Source organism: Copadichromis virginalis, linkage group LG1, assembly GCF_057382275.1.
Source record: "Copadichromis virginalis isolate Kocher_CV1m ecotype Utaka linkage group LG1, C_Virginalis_male_GT1.1, whole genome shotgun sequence".
Taxonomy (NCBI): domain Eukaryota; kingdom Metazoa; phylum Chordata; class Actinopteri; order Cichliformes; family Cichlidae; genus Copadichromis; species Copadichromis virginalis.
In genome coordinates this window covers 28,840,050-28,850,904 of record NC_140618.1, presented here as the reverse complement: position 1 = coordinate 28,850,904, position 10,855 = coordinate 28,840,050, and the positions used below count along the sequence as shown (strand labels likewise).

Sequence of the window (10,855 nt, the reverse complement as noted above, 5' to 3'; positions counted from 1 at the left end):
GGCAAAATCCCAGCAAACCTGCATGTCAAACAAGATACTGAATGTGAGTGTGAGTGTGAGCAGAGACAACAGAGCATATAAAATAATCACTTGTGTGTTTGTGACTGATGCTCGTATGGAGTATAAAGGCACCATATACAAGTACCAGTCCATTGACATAATCTCATCTAAACATGACAGAAACAACAAATAAAAATGATTTTGATTTCTACAGAGGCAAAAGGTTTAAAGTCCATTTTCACTGGATTTTATAGGTTTTCATTTGATTGCAACAACATTGGCTGGAAGACTAGAATGCCTCTGCTTCTGACCCATCCTGTTACATTAACACTTTAGCGTATATGAATGATACTTGTTGGGTGACATCCAATAAGCATCTTTTTAAAACTAACAAAATGTTTCCCTTTGTAAAGGGGAGAGTACACTATTTACAGAAATGGAAAGTAATCTTTTATATGCACAGTAGGCCATTAATGCCACTGACCCTTTTTTATGAAACCCAATTTGAAAGTATTTCGAGCGATCTAACAAAACTGAATAAAATTCTGATTGCTGCACAGTGTACTTCTCTGGTGTTTAACAAAAACAGCTCTGTTAAAGGACACTTACAGATCGCACGTATGCACATTTCCCATTCTGTGATTCAATCATGCTTGCTGATAGGTAGCCAGCTTCATGCACAGTGGCCACAGCTTGACTCCAACCTTTGACCCTGCTATGCAAACTGAATACCAATAAGTGACTACACACTGATTTTGTCAACATCCCAGACATGCATGCCACTCTTTTTTATGATCTAGCCAGGGATTTAGAACAGTTTTGAAATATAGAGACCATTCTGAATACATGTAATAAATTATAATATGCAAGCTTCCAAATGCAAAAAATAAGGTATGATGGGCAGCTTAGCAGATTGGCATGTACCAGTATATTCCAGTAAAACCAATCTCAAGCACATGCATTAATTAAGTAAAATGGACAGTGTAAACAAATAGTAATGAAGACATTCTCCACATACCCTCTCTCCTCCTCACTAATCAGTGTTTATCACAGTCATTTGCAAACCTGTTGCGACTCTGTTGAGATTACACACATTAGTATGGTCTGCTATTGTGTGGGTTTGTGTGCACATGGGTGTTTGTGTGCCAAGCCCTTGATCTTCTCCTCACACTCAAGAGTGACCTCACAAAGCTGCTCACACCCACCATCTGCTCTAGTCCGGTCTGCTCTGGTCATATGCTGTGCGTCGCATAGAAGAACATGTCTGAAAAACGAATGCATTCTGAAATCTATCATATAAGTAGCTGTAAAATAAGATAATTAAGTGTATAATTAATTAATTGCTTGCTTGCTGAGAATAGAATGGAACGGCAGACAGTCAGACATGAATGAAAGAGAAAGACATAGCAAGACCAAGTAAAGCTCATTGACATTAAAATGAAGGAACAGATAATCCTGTTAGAGAAAAAAGGTTAGTTCATAACACAAATGCTCTGATGAGTGTACCCACACGTACACACATTTACTTATACTACTGAACACAGGAGGACCTCGACAGAATTTCAAACCAGTGAATAGGAAAGGAAATAATTAATTTTATGTCTATACACACACACACACACACACACACACACACACACACACACACACTGGCACAGACAGTGATTCATCCCTGAAACAACTGCAATTGCGAGAGATCCATCAGTTGGCTCAAGGCTGCCTGGACAGGAATGCAGGAGAGACAGATGGACTAGTTTAACCACAGTAAGAGAGGCTGACCTTCTAAAGAGTGGGAAGAGGAGGGGAGAGTGAGACAAGTGTGGAGAGAAAGCGAGAGAGAGAATCAGGGATGGTGTCAAAGACATAGACGATACTCTGAAATAGCTGTCATCAATCTTCAGTATCGCTACAGACACAGAAATCTCAGAGAGCCGAAGACATGTGTGAGAAAGAGATAGAGGAGGAGCAGAAGATAGAAAGCAATGACACTTACAGTGTAGCTGCGTAACTCCAAAATCAAATATGGAGTACAAAATTACTGAGGCTAGGGGCATGAGGAAGCACTAATACAAAACCACATTACACTGTTGTGTGTGGTTTTAATTTGTCCCTAAAGAAAGAAAATAAATTGTCATCTATTCACCCAGAATCCATGGCTGCTGTGGCAGTTTTGCCTTATTGAGTGGTGCTGTTACCAAACACTGAGATTAAGGAGGATCCGTCAGGATTTTCCACCTTTCTGTGGCAGTGCATATTTCTGTTTTTTAAGAAACATTAACAATCTAAGCTATCCTGTCATTACAAGGTCCAACACAAACCAAACACATTTCACAAGAATAAAATGAAAACAGCATAGAAATGAATACAGATGTTGCTGCTATAGGAGGGCAGCATTTATCTTATATAACACTCAATTCAGCATCTACAAAGGTATGCAGAGTAATAAGTGTAGTATTACAGTAGTTTTATTTTTCTATCTTATTTTTTATTGTTTTTCAGCAACCAAATCATTTGTTTCCAGTTTTCATAAAATTCAGAATTTCCTGAAAAAAACCTAAAGTTTTTGTACCACGTTGATTGATATGATATCTTACATGTCAATGTGGGATTCAAAATCTACTGAATGTGTGTGTGGGTGCGTGTTACCCATGCACCCACACACACATGAAAGGTTCTGAAAAAGTGGACAAAAAAGGCTCCGACCCCATCAGGAGTCCAGGTTTCAAGAAAACTGTACTTAACATCAAGGTTTAACGTGTTTTTCTTAGTTAGTCTTATGTTGCAGTATGCTGTTTGAACATCTTCTTACAGTGAATAGACTGTCTTACCTCACTGTTTAGTTTTGACTGATGTCAACAAACAAAAATCTGCAATAGGATTAATCCCTCTGACAGATTAAGAACAAAAAGATGTCACTCTGTGTTGTTTTTGCCACTGCTTCAGTTCCTGTGCTATAAATGTTTCCTAGCGTTTCATTTGCTCTTTGAATTTTCTAAAATTCTGTGTTTAATTTCTTTTACCTGACAATTTATCACTAAAAGCTGTTGTCACTGGCAACGTGTTGTGCTGAACACCATCAGCTACAGTAAATGAAACTGTTGAGAAAGCCAGAAATTTAGAGATTGCATGTCTGGATCTGTGACTGCAGGTATGTAGGACATGTCTGTTCATGACTAGCTTAGATATTTGAACTTTTAAGGACCTGATTCCAAATCTTTCCTTTATTCTGTATCCTTTAGCGCTCGTGCTGAGCGGGCTGACAAGAAGCTTGTCCTTTTGAACGCAGCATTGATTTTCAGCCATTAAATCGAATCATTAAATTAGATTTAATCTCAATTTGAAGCAGATATGATGGAGACAATAGTACAAGTTCACCAGGTCTTCTAATGTGAAAAACATAAAGAGCAGACCTGCACACATGTTGCTCATGTACCATATGATTTTATCAATTATTTCTTCAGCTAAAAGAAGTGAGTCTTGTGCTACTTTCAAACATTGTTTACTTTTTTTACAGTACTCTTTCCTCTTGAGTGTTCTTTTGTTTCCTTGTGTTTCCATTTTCTCCTGTGAATGTATTTGTGTGTATAGGTCTGGGCGTGGCAGTCAACCTTGATCTGCTGTGTATTTGGTCTACACATGTAAAACCCATCCACAATTAAGGTCTGCAGCACTTGAACCCAAGCTGGTTGTCCACCCCTTGCCAGTTTGTCATATCTGTGTGGAAATTTGTGTACAGCTAAGGATGGTGACCTTCTACTCTCTGGTCTTCAGTAATTTTTGCATAAATCCAAAGTAATTTTCTTCTTTGTGTTTCAGGACAACAATCCATTGGCTCACCTGCCAGCTCACTACAGCAGAGCTCTGCATCTTCCAGCCTACTCAACTCACTCCAGTGTCAGACAGCCTGACTTTCAGCCTTCAGTCTCAAGCTCAAACAATCTGTCACCACCAACTAAGGACAAAAATACTAAATATTAACAGATAATAGATCAATAGATGATTTAAAAAAAAATCTTTTTCACAATGCAGGCTGGAAAACAAATATGGTGTAATGGGTTTGTGACTATTATACTTTTTATTCCCAAAAAAAAGAAGAACAATAAATAAAAGTAGGAGAGTTTTTCGACACTTCTCTTCTTGGAGAGAAAAAATACTTTCTGCTCAACATTTGAGCATGTTTGAGCTGGGACCTTCAGTTTTTTCACATCAAATATGTGGCCCTTGTGCTCTGTCAATATGCACTCTAAGACGCGGAGCTCAAGTTAAGATAGAATGATGGATGCTTTAAGTTCCTCGAATATTTGCATGTTTGATCTTTGAAAACAGACTTGGAGGCCTGTAGAACCCACAGTTTTACAGGGAACTGATATTTTATTTAAAGCTCCTCATATACCAGACACATAATAGTCTTTTTAAAAGTCCAAAGCAGGTGAATTTCTTTACAAATACTAAAACTTGAGTAAGGGAAACAATTTTATCAACTTACAATATTCCCCAGGTATGACACCATGTACCAAATACAAGTTAGCTTTACATGGAGCACTAACCTGCTGAAAACAGCCATCAGAAGATGGCTTACATTGTGGTCATAAAGGGATGGGCAGGTGTGACAAAGTGGATGAGCAGTTGCAAGGCTCTCCATTTGTCCCATGTGTTGACCTTTTTTTTTTTTTTTTGCACATTATACACATTATTTTGTTTCTATTTATTTGCTGTGATTTACTATTTGTGGAGTAACATTGTTGCACTCACTGTCTCGGGTTTGTAAGCGTTCTGTTGCCGGCAAATCAAACATTCTGCAAATTCAGGCAAATACTCAGTTACATGTTTCTTTATATTTTATTATGTTACAGATTAAGTCATTTGTTCATATTTACTTTGTTCTGTCTTTTCAGTCTTCATGTGGGTCAGGTGTGGGGAAACGCCTGCCTAGCATTTACTCATTTTAAAGTCCTGATGAAGTCACACATGACATCAGCAGGTCGAACCAAGTGGAGGGGTTTCTTTGTCTATAGAAATGCTTCCTTTTGTTTGTGTCACGTACTAAAGGGATTTGTTGAATCTTCCAGCCATTTAGTTGTGTAAATGTGCATTCAAAGCATTTTACCTGGAGAACAGTCTTCATTAACAAATTTCCCACACGTGGGACTAACAAAGGTTATCTTATCTTATGAATAAATGCACTGAGTTTCTGCCATGCGATGCCACCTGATTGGCTATTTAAGTTTAAAAAGCAGTTAAACAGGTTGATCTAATGACTGTTTTCTTTTCTTTTTTTTTAATCCATATTCGGGAGAACACCATCACTTATTTTGAGTGTAATATTAATTCATTTTCAGGACTCTTAAGTACTCTAAAAGAGAGCTTAATCAAACTTTTGACAAATTATCTAAAAATAGGGTATTAATATGGTGGGCGCACATCAGAAGATGAATCCAAAGGCAGCCTTAATGAGGTTAAAGTAACATTTAAAGGCTTAAAGTAACCACTGGAGCATATTGAATGAGTCTGCTATGTTTTTACCAATTATATGTCATATGCATGCTCTGTTACATATATGCTCATACACACGTGGTTTCTAATAATCCGTCAATGAGTGCCAAGCAATTCCTGTGAGCCAAAAAGTCATAGTTCAGAAATCTCTGATCTGTCTCTGACTCAGTTTTTTTCTTCTTTTTTATATTTATCTGGCCTTGGCTCTGTGTGATGTCAGTGATAGCAGATGTATGGTCACCTCACAGCCAGATCAGAATAAAATACAAAAGCCAAACCTGACTGCTGTCCAAATCTATTCTAGTGAGGTGAGAAAATCAGAAGAAACAGACATAAAGGGAAGCGGAAGGTGGCTGAAATGAATAGCTTGTCTCAGGCAGATGATGAACTGAGAGGCTGTGCCGAGGCCTAGTAAAAGGTGAATAAGGATCATTTCTGAACTGTGAATCATGAAAAGCTGCTTTAGCAGAGTTCAAGAATAAACATTGTAAAAGAAGTTGTAAATTAGTATAGGTATCCTCTGTGACATCTTCATGAGAGTTCCATATTACGGTTTGCAGTTGTAAAGCATATGATATTCATGGCCAGTACACCATGGATGAGGTCACTGCCCTCCAAAAAAAAAAAGTTTAAAGCTTGCCAATGGATATGTTGTAAATGTATAACAGGTTCAATAAAGAAAAATTATAACTTTGTGCGGTCATGTAAACACACTATATTTGTCTCATTGCAGCACAGATGAAGCTCAGACTATAGAACCAAAGGATGCAGAAGGTTGACTGGCTCAGCGTCCAGGCTTGGCTGCTTTTTTATATCTTGTATCTTGAAGTTTTATTCAGAATTAACACAATTTCCGAGATCCAGTGAATCTTTATTTCTGTAACCATTTACTACCTGCTAGTTCTTCACAACTACACAAAGTGTTATTATTTGCACACCTCTTGATGCAATGCTGAGACATTCACATGCTATTTTAACAGTATGTATCGAACACTCTTTCTTTATTATTTCCCATCACATATAATGGTGATGAAACCCCATTACATGTTTGTGCTGGGAAGCAGAATGTCTTGCACCTCAGACCCAGATTGGAACTCCCTCCAGCTAGCAGCCATCCATGAAATGAGAAAATCTATAATGCACTTAATTTTCATCTCTGTAGATCAAGGTAGTGTCTCTTAGTGGTACTGGAGGGACTAGAAACACTGCATCAACCTTCATCAAACCCTCCTGCAATATTCAGACATACAGTACCTATTACTCACCCTGTCAAACACCTACTATACACATTCTTGCACAATTCCTTCTTTTTTGCTCTAAATACATTCTTATCTTCACACATAGTGTGCTGCAGCAGTGGAGTCTCAGAGACCTCAGTATTCTTGGCCTGCAAACCAAAGTCACTGAACAACATATCTGGTACCAATTCCCTTTTTCCTAATAATCTAAAGCAGATATCTTCCATTATCTCAAAATAAGATGCAAACACGTGCATTAGTATAAACAGGTTAGACTGCTTTTTCAGTCACTCATCGAGACTTCATCCTGAAGGAATGCACTCAAGGTTTTAGTCACACTTCCTCTCTGCAATCTTAAAAAATTTCAAAAACAAACAAAAGAGAGCATTTTTGGTAAAGTCTCACAGGATTTAAAGCTCGTGGATGGCACTCTGGGTTATGTAATTGGTGAATTTGTTTCTAATTTACACAAGATTACGACAGCGTAAATTATAACCTGATGTTGAAGGTTAAACTGTAAATGTAACTCTTTTGATGGAGGACTTATGTTCTTTGTAGGACCTATTGCTAATCATCAGTCATTATGACCAGTCCATGAACGCAGAACAGCTGTAAAGTCTGACACTTGAAGTTTAAAAAATGGTAGTCACCAAATGCTAAATGGATAGACACATACGACACAATGAGTGTGCCCCGCCATTGTTGTTGACACTGTTTATGCGTATGTGTCACATTCTCTCTGGGCTTCTGCCTCACAATATTCTGTTCTGATGTCCTGTGTGTCATGGTGGCTGGCAGGCAGGCCGTGCTTGATGATGTCAGTGTGGCTTAAATAACTAGGCCAGTGCCATGATGGTAGGTTGCATATCATCCCCCACAGATCGTTCACATCATTTTTCTACAAACAATGAAGGAGAGTGTTACAGCCGATATGTAAAAGGGAGTTTAAGGGGGAAAGAGGATAAACAGCATTATGCTGATGCGTTCTGTTAAATCTCATCAGTGAGATGAATTAGAGCAGATAAACAGATGTGGAACAGTTACACTGAAGCTCAGTCAGGTCTTGCTCACCTCCCTTTGTTCTCTGTTAAATGGTGCCTGAGTGAGTCTCAAAATCCAAAAAGTACAAACAAGAGGCAGGACAGTTGCATGTGATCTTTTTATTCATTAGAACATTTCTTCACTGATTTTATATTATGCTTCCACAGTGTTATTGGACCACCTTTATTTTTCAGCACAGCCTGAACTCTCTCAGGCGAGCCTTTGTGTCATTTCTTTAGTGTTCAGGAGTAGTTCTCCAGGCTTTTTGAAGGACATTCAAATCTCTTCTTTGGATGTTGGCTGCCTTTTGTTTTGTTCTCTGTCAAGATGATCCCACACTGCTTCATAATGTTGAGGTCTGCGCTCTGGGAAGGCAAATCCATAACCGATAGTGTTTCTCTGTGTGTGCATGATTTTAATGCACCAGCGGTGTGTTTGGGATCATTGATATGCTGAAAAAGGAAGGTGCTGCCAATCAGATGCCTACAGATGGCATTGAATGGCAGCGCAAATTTTATTCTGTTTTTTCTTCGTTCATATACATACTATCAGCTTTTCAGTTAATATCACCTTGTTGGTGCAAAATAATATCAAACTGTTGTATTTTTCATAGCTTTAACTAAAAAATTGGAAGCTTTTGCAACAGGCTGCTAGTAACAAATTGCTTAAATATACAATTTAAAATGGGTTCTTAACAAACACAAAAGTGGTTCATCCCGTGGGTTATGTGCTTCTTTTATGCTTGAATGATCCATTGGTCAGTGGCTTAACAAACAAACAAACATGCGTTTAACACCCCAGGTACAAAAACTGGACTGAAAATGCATGAAAAGGCAGTCTAAAGAAAAAAATTGAAAGGCCTTGAGAAAACGTGAAGAACTATTGCTCAAAACCACTTTGAAAATTGCAAGATGTGTGCTCATTGGAAGCAAAATATCATGAAATAAAGTGTGACTCAAGACTTTTGTACAACACTGGAAATTCTAATGTTAAAGAAATTGTTTGTGACATTGAGACCAAAAGACAAATACATTATTTTACAAAACTGAAGTGAAATTAAACAGGAAAAGTCTCCGTTTGGATCATCTCTAGATTTATTAGCTTTTCTCTAAAGAAAAAGCAGGAGTTTCACTGAAACATTGTGCCACATGCATCCTAAAAGAAACTAACTAACTAACTAACTAACTAACCGTAACCAGTATGTCTGCAATCTTAGCCACCTTCTTTCAGCTGGCAGTGGCGAACCACAAAGGAGAAGAGCCACAGAGCTCTATGAATGTGTGTCTGATCAGTTATAAAATGCCCTCACTGTTGTATTTTAAATGTTTTCTGTCCGCAGTATACACATCATATTGTCTAAATTAAAACCCACTTTTGATTTAACCCGTTCAATTAGACCCCGGACCCTACATTTACAAGCAATAAATTGAAATCCACAAAGATGGAGTCCCTTAAATACAGAAGAGTGCTACTAGAACAGCTGAACAACATGACAGATAAAAGTACAGTTGATTACTGATATGAACTTTATGTCATTCTATAACATAGATAGGAGGGCTTAAGCACACACCTTTCTCAGTGAGAAATACGCCCAGTGATGCCTCGCACACATATCCAGCAGTAAAGATTTCCAGTCTAGGTTGAGCTATCTAGGGCTTTTCAGTCGTGCCTGGACAACGCTGTGAATGCGCATGTCAGGATCGCTGCAGAGATCCCGCTGCCTCGGCTCTCACGATTAATCGTCGGGATGGTGTTGACAGCGAGAGGCAGCAGGCGGCCGTTTTTACACGTTTAAATAAATGTCAGGACCTGATAAAATTTATTTATTCAAGTCCAAGTCAGGTTCTCCGCAACAACACCGTTTGTGGAGGACGACGTTAATGTTAATGATGGAATTCCCAGTCTCTGCTGCTAGATGGAGAAACCGAAAGGGTGGACTCGTTATAAATAATTAGAAAAAAGAGAGCCCGTCTGCTGCTAAAATAAAAGGAAAATGCATCTGCACCAGGTGCTGACGGGAGCTGTGAACCCAGGAGATTGCTGCTATTCGGTGGGAAGTGTGAACGACATTCAGTTCACGGTAAGATTTTATTTTGATATTGTTTGCTCAAAGATGACACCCATTGAAGCTAGCGACTAAGTTAGCTAGCTGGGTAGTTAGCTAACCAGCGTTATATTGGCTGTAAACGGGCTGGCTAGCGAGCTAAAGCACTGGCTAGCCGGGTAGTGTGCTAGCCAAACTGCCGCACCGAGTGATTCACAAACAGTGGGTTGAGACTACGCGGGGCATCCGTGTCACGAGCTCCTTTTTTAATTTACCGTGACAGTCAGTCACCGATAAGCAGGACCCCACGAGTACATGATCCGCTGCGGTGTTTGCATTAGCTATTTACGTGAAGGTTTTTGACATTATTCTCCCCAAGAAATTTTAAAACAGCCACTCAAATGACCTTTAGCTGCATCTCGTAACATTAGAATTACTGCAAGGGAATCCCTTTGCGCAGCCATAACATTTATTGGCAAATATTTGCAGTGGGATACGCGCCGGTGAAATTCGTTTGCAGTGCAGATTAGGGGCGACTTGTGTGTCAGGGTTTGACGACGTTGCGCACCTTCACAGAAGGAAAACGCTGTGTTTGGTGTGTTTGCAGAACTAGCTTAGCTTGCTCCCATTTGGCGTTAAATCCTCCTCACAGATCGTTAGCTCGCTGTCATCCTGGCATCAGCTGCGCCAGCCGTGACGTAGAGAGCCTTATATGGATACATGAGTTAGGCGGCTGAATGGCCGTGTTTTGTCACTGGGGAAGAGCATAATCAGAAGACATTTGCCATTGCTTTGACTTATAAATGAGTTACATTTTTCATGACCAAGTGTTTGATGTTCTTTAGAGGTTTACAGTTTTAGATGGGGCAGTCGGACATCAGTCACATAGACTTGATGGGTTTTTAGGCATCTTGATCAAACGCTATTATCTTGAGCTGAGTCTGCCTCTGTTGCGTGTTGTGTGTTAAAGATATGTTAAGATCTATCTCAAGTCGACCCCGAATACATAGACAAGTCAATATTTCGCTTTGTGCTACAG

At 39.1% G+C, this 10,855-nt stretch overlaps 1 protein-coding gene across 4 annotated transcripts in view; it reads left to right on the top strand.

Moving 5' to 3' along the window:
- Positions 1-9,452: 9,452 nt before the first annotated feature.
- dmxl2 (Dmx-like 2) overlaps positions 9,453-10,855 on the top strand; it is a 42,875-nt gene continuing 41,472 nt past the window's right edge. For 3 of the 4 annotated variants that reach the window (XM_085458128.1, XM_085458127.1, XM_085458126.1), the window contains exon 1: positions 9,459-9,852. In XM_085458128.1, coding sequence (XP_085314254.1) covers positions 9,766-9,852 — 87 coding nt within the window. In that variant the 5' untranslated portion in view covers positions 9,459-9,765. Of the gene's footprint in view, positions 9,853-10,855 lie in introns of all 4 variants that reach the window. The other variant, XM_085458129.1, reaches the window with a different exon arrangement.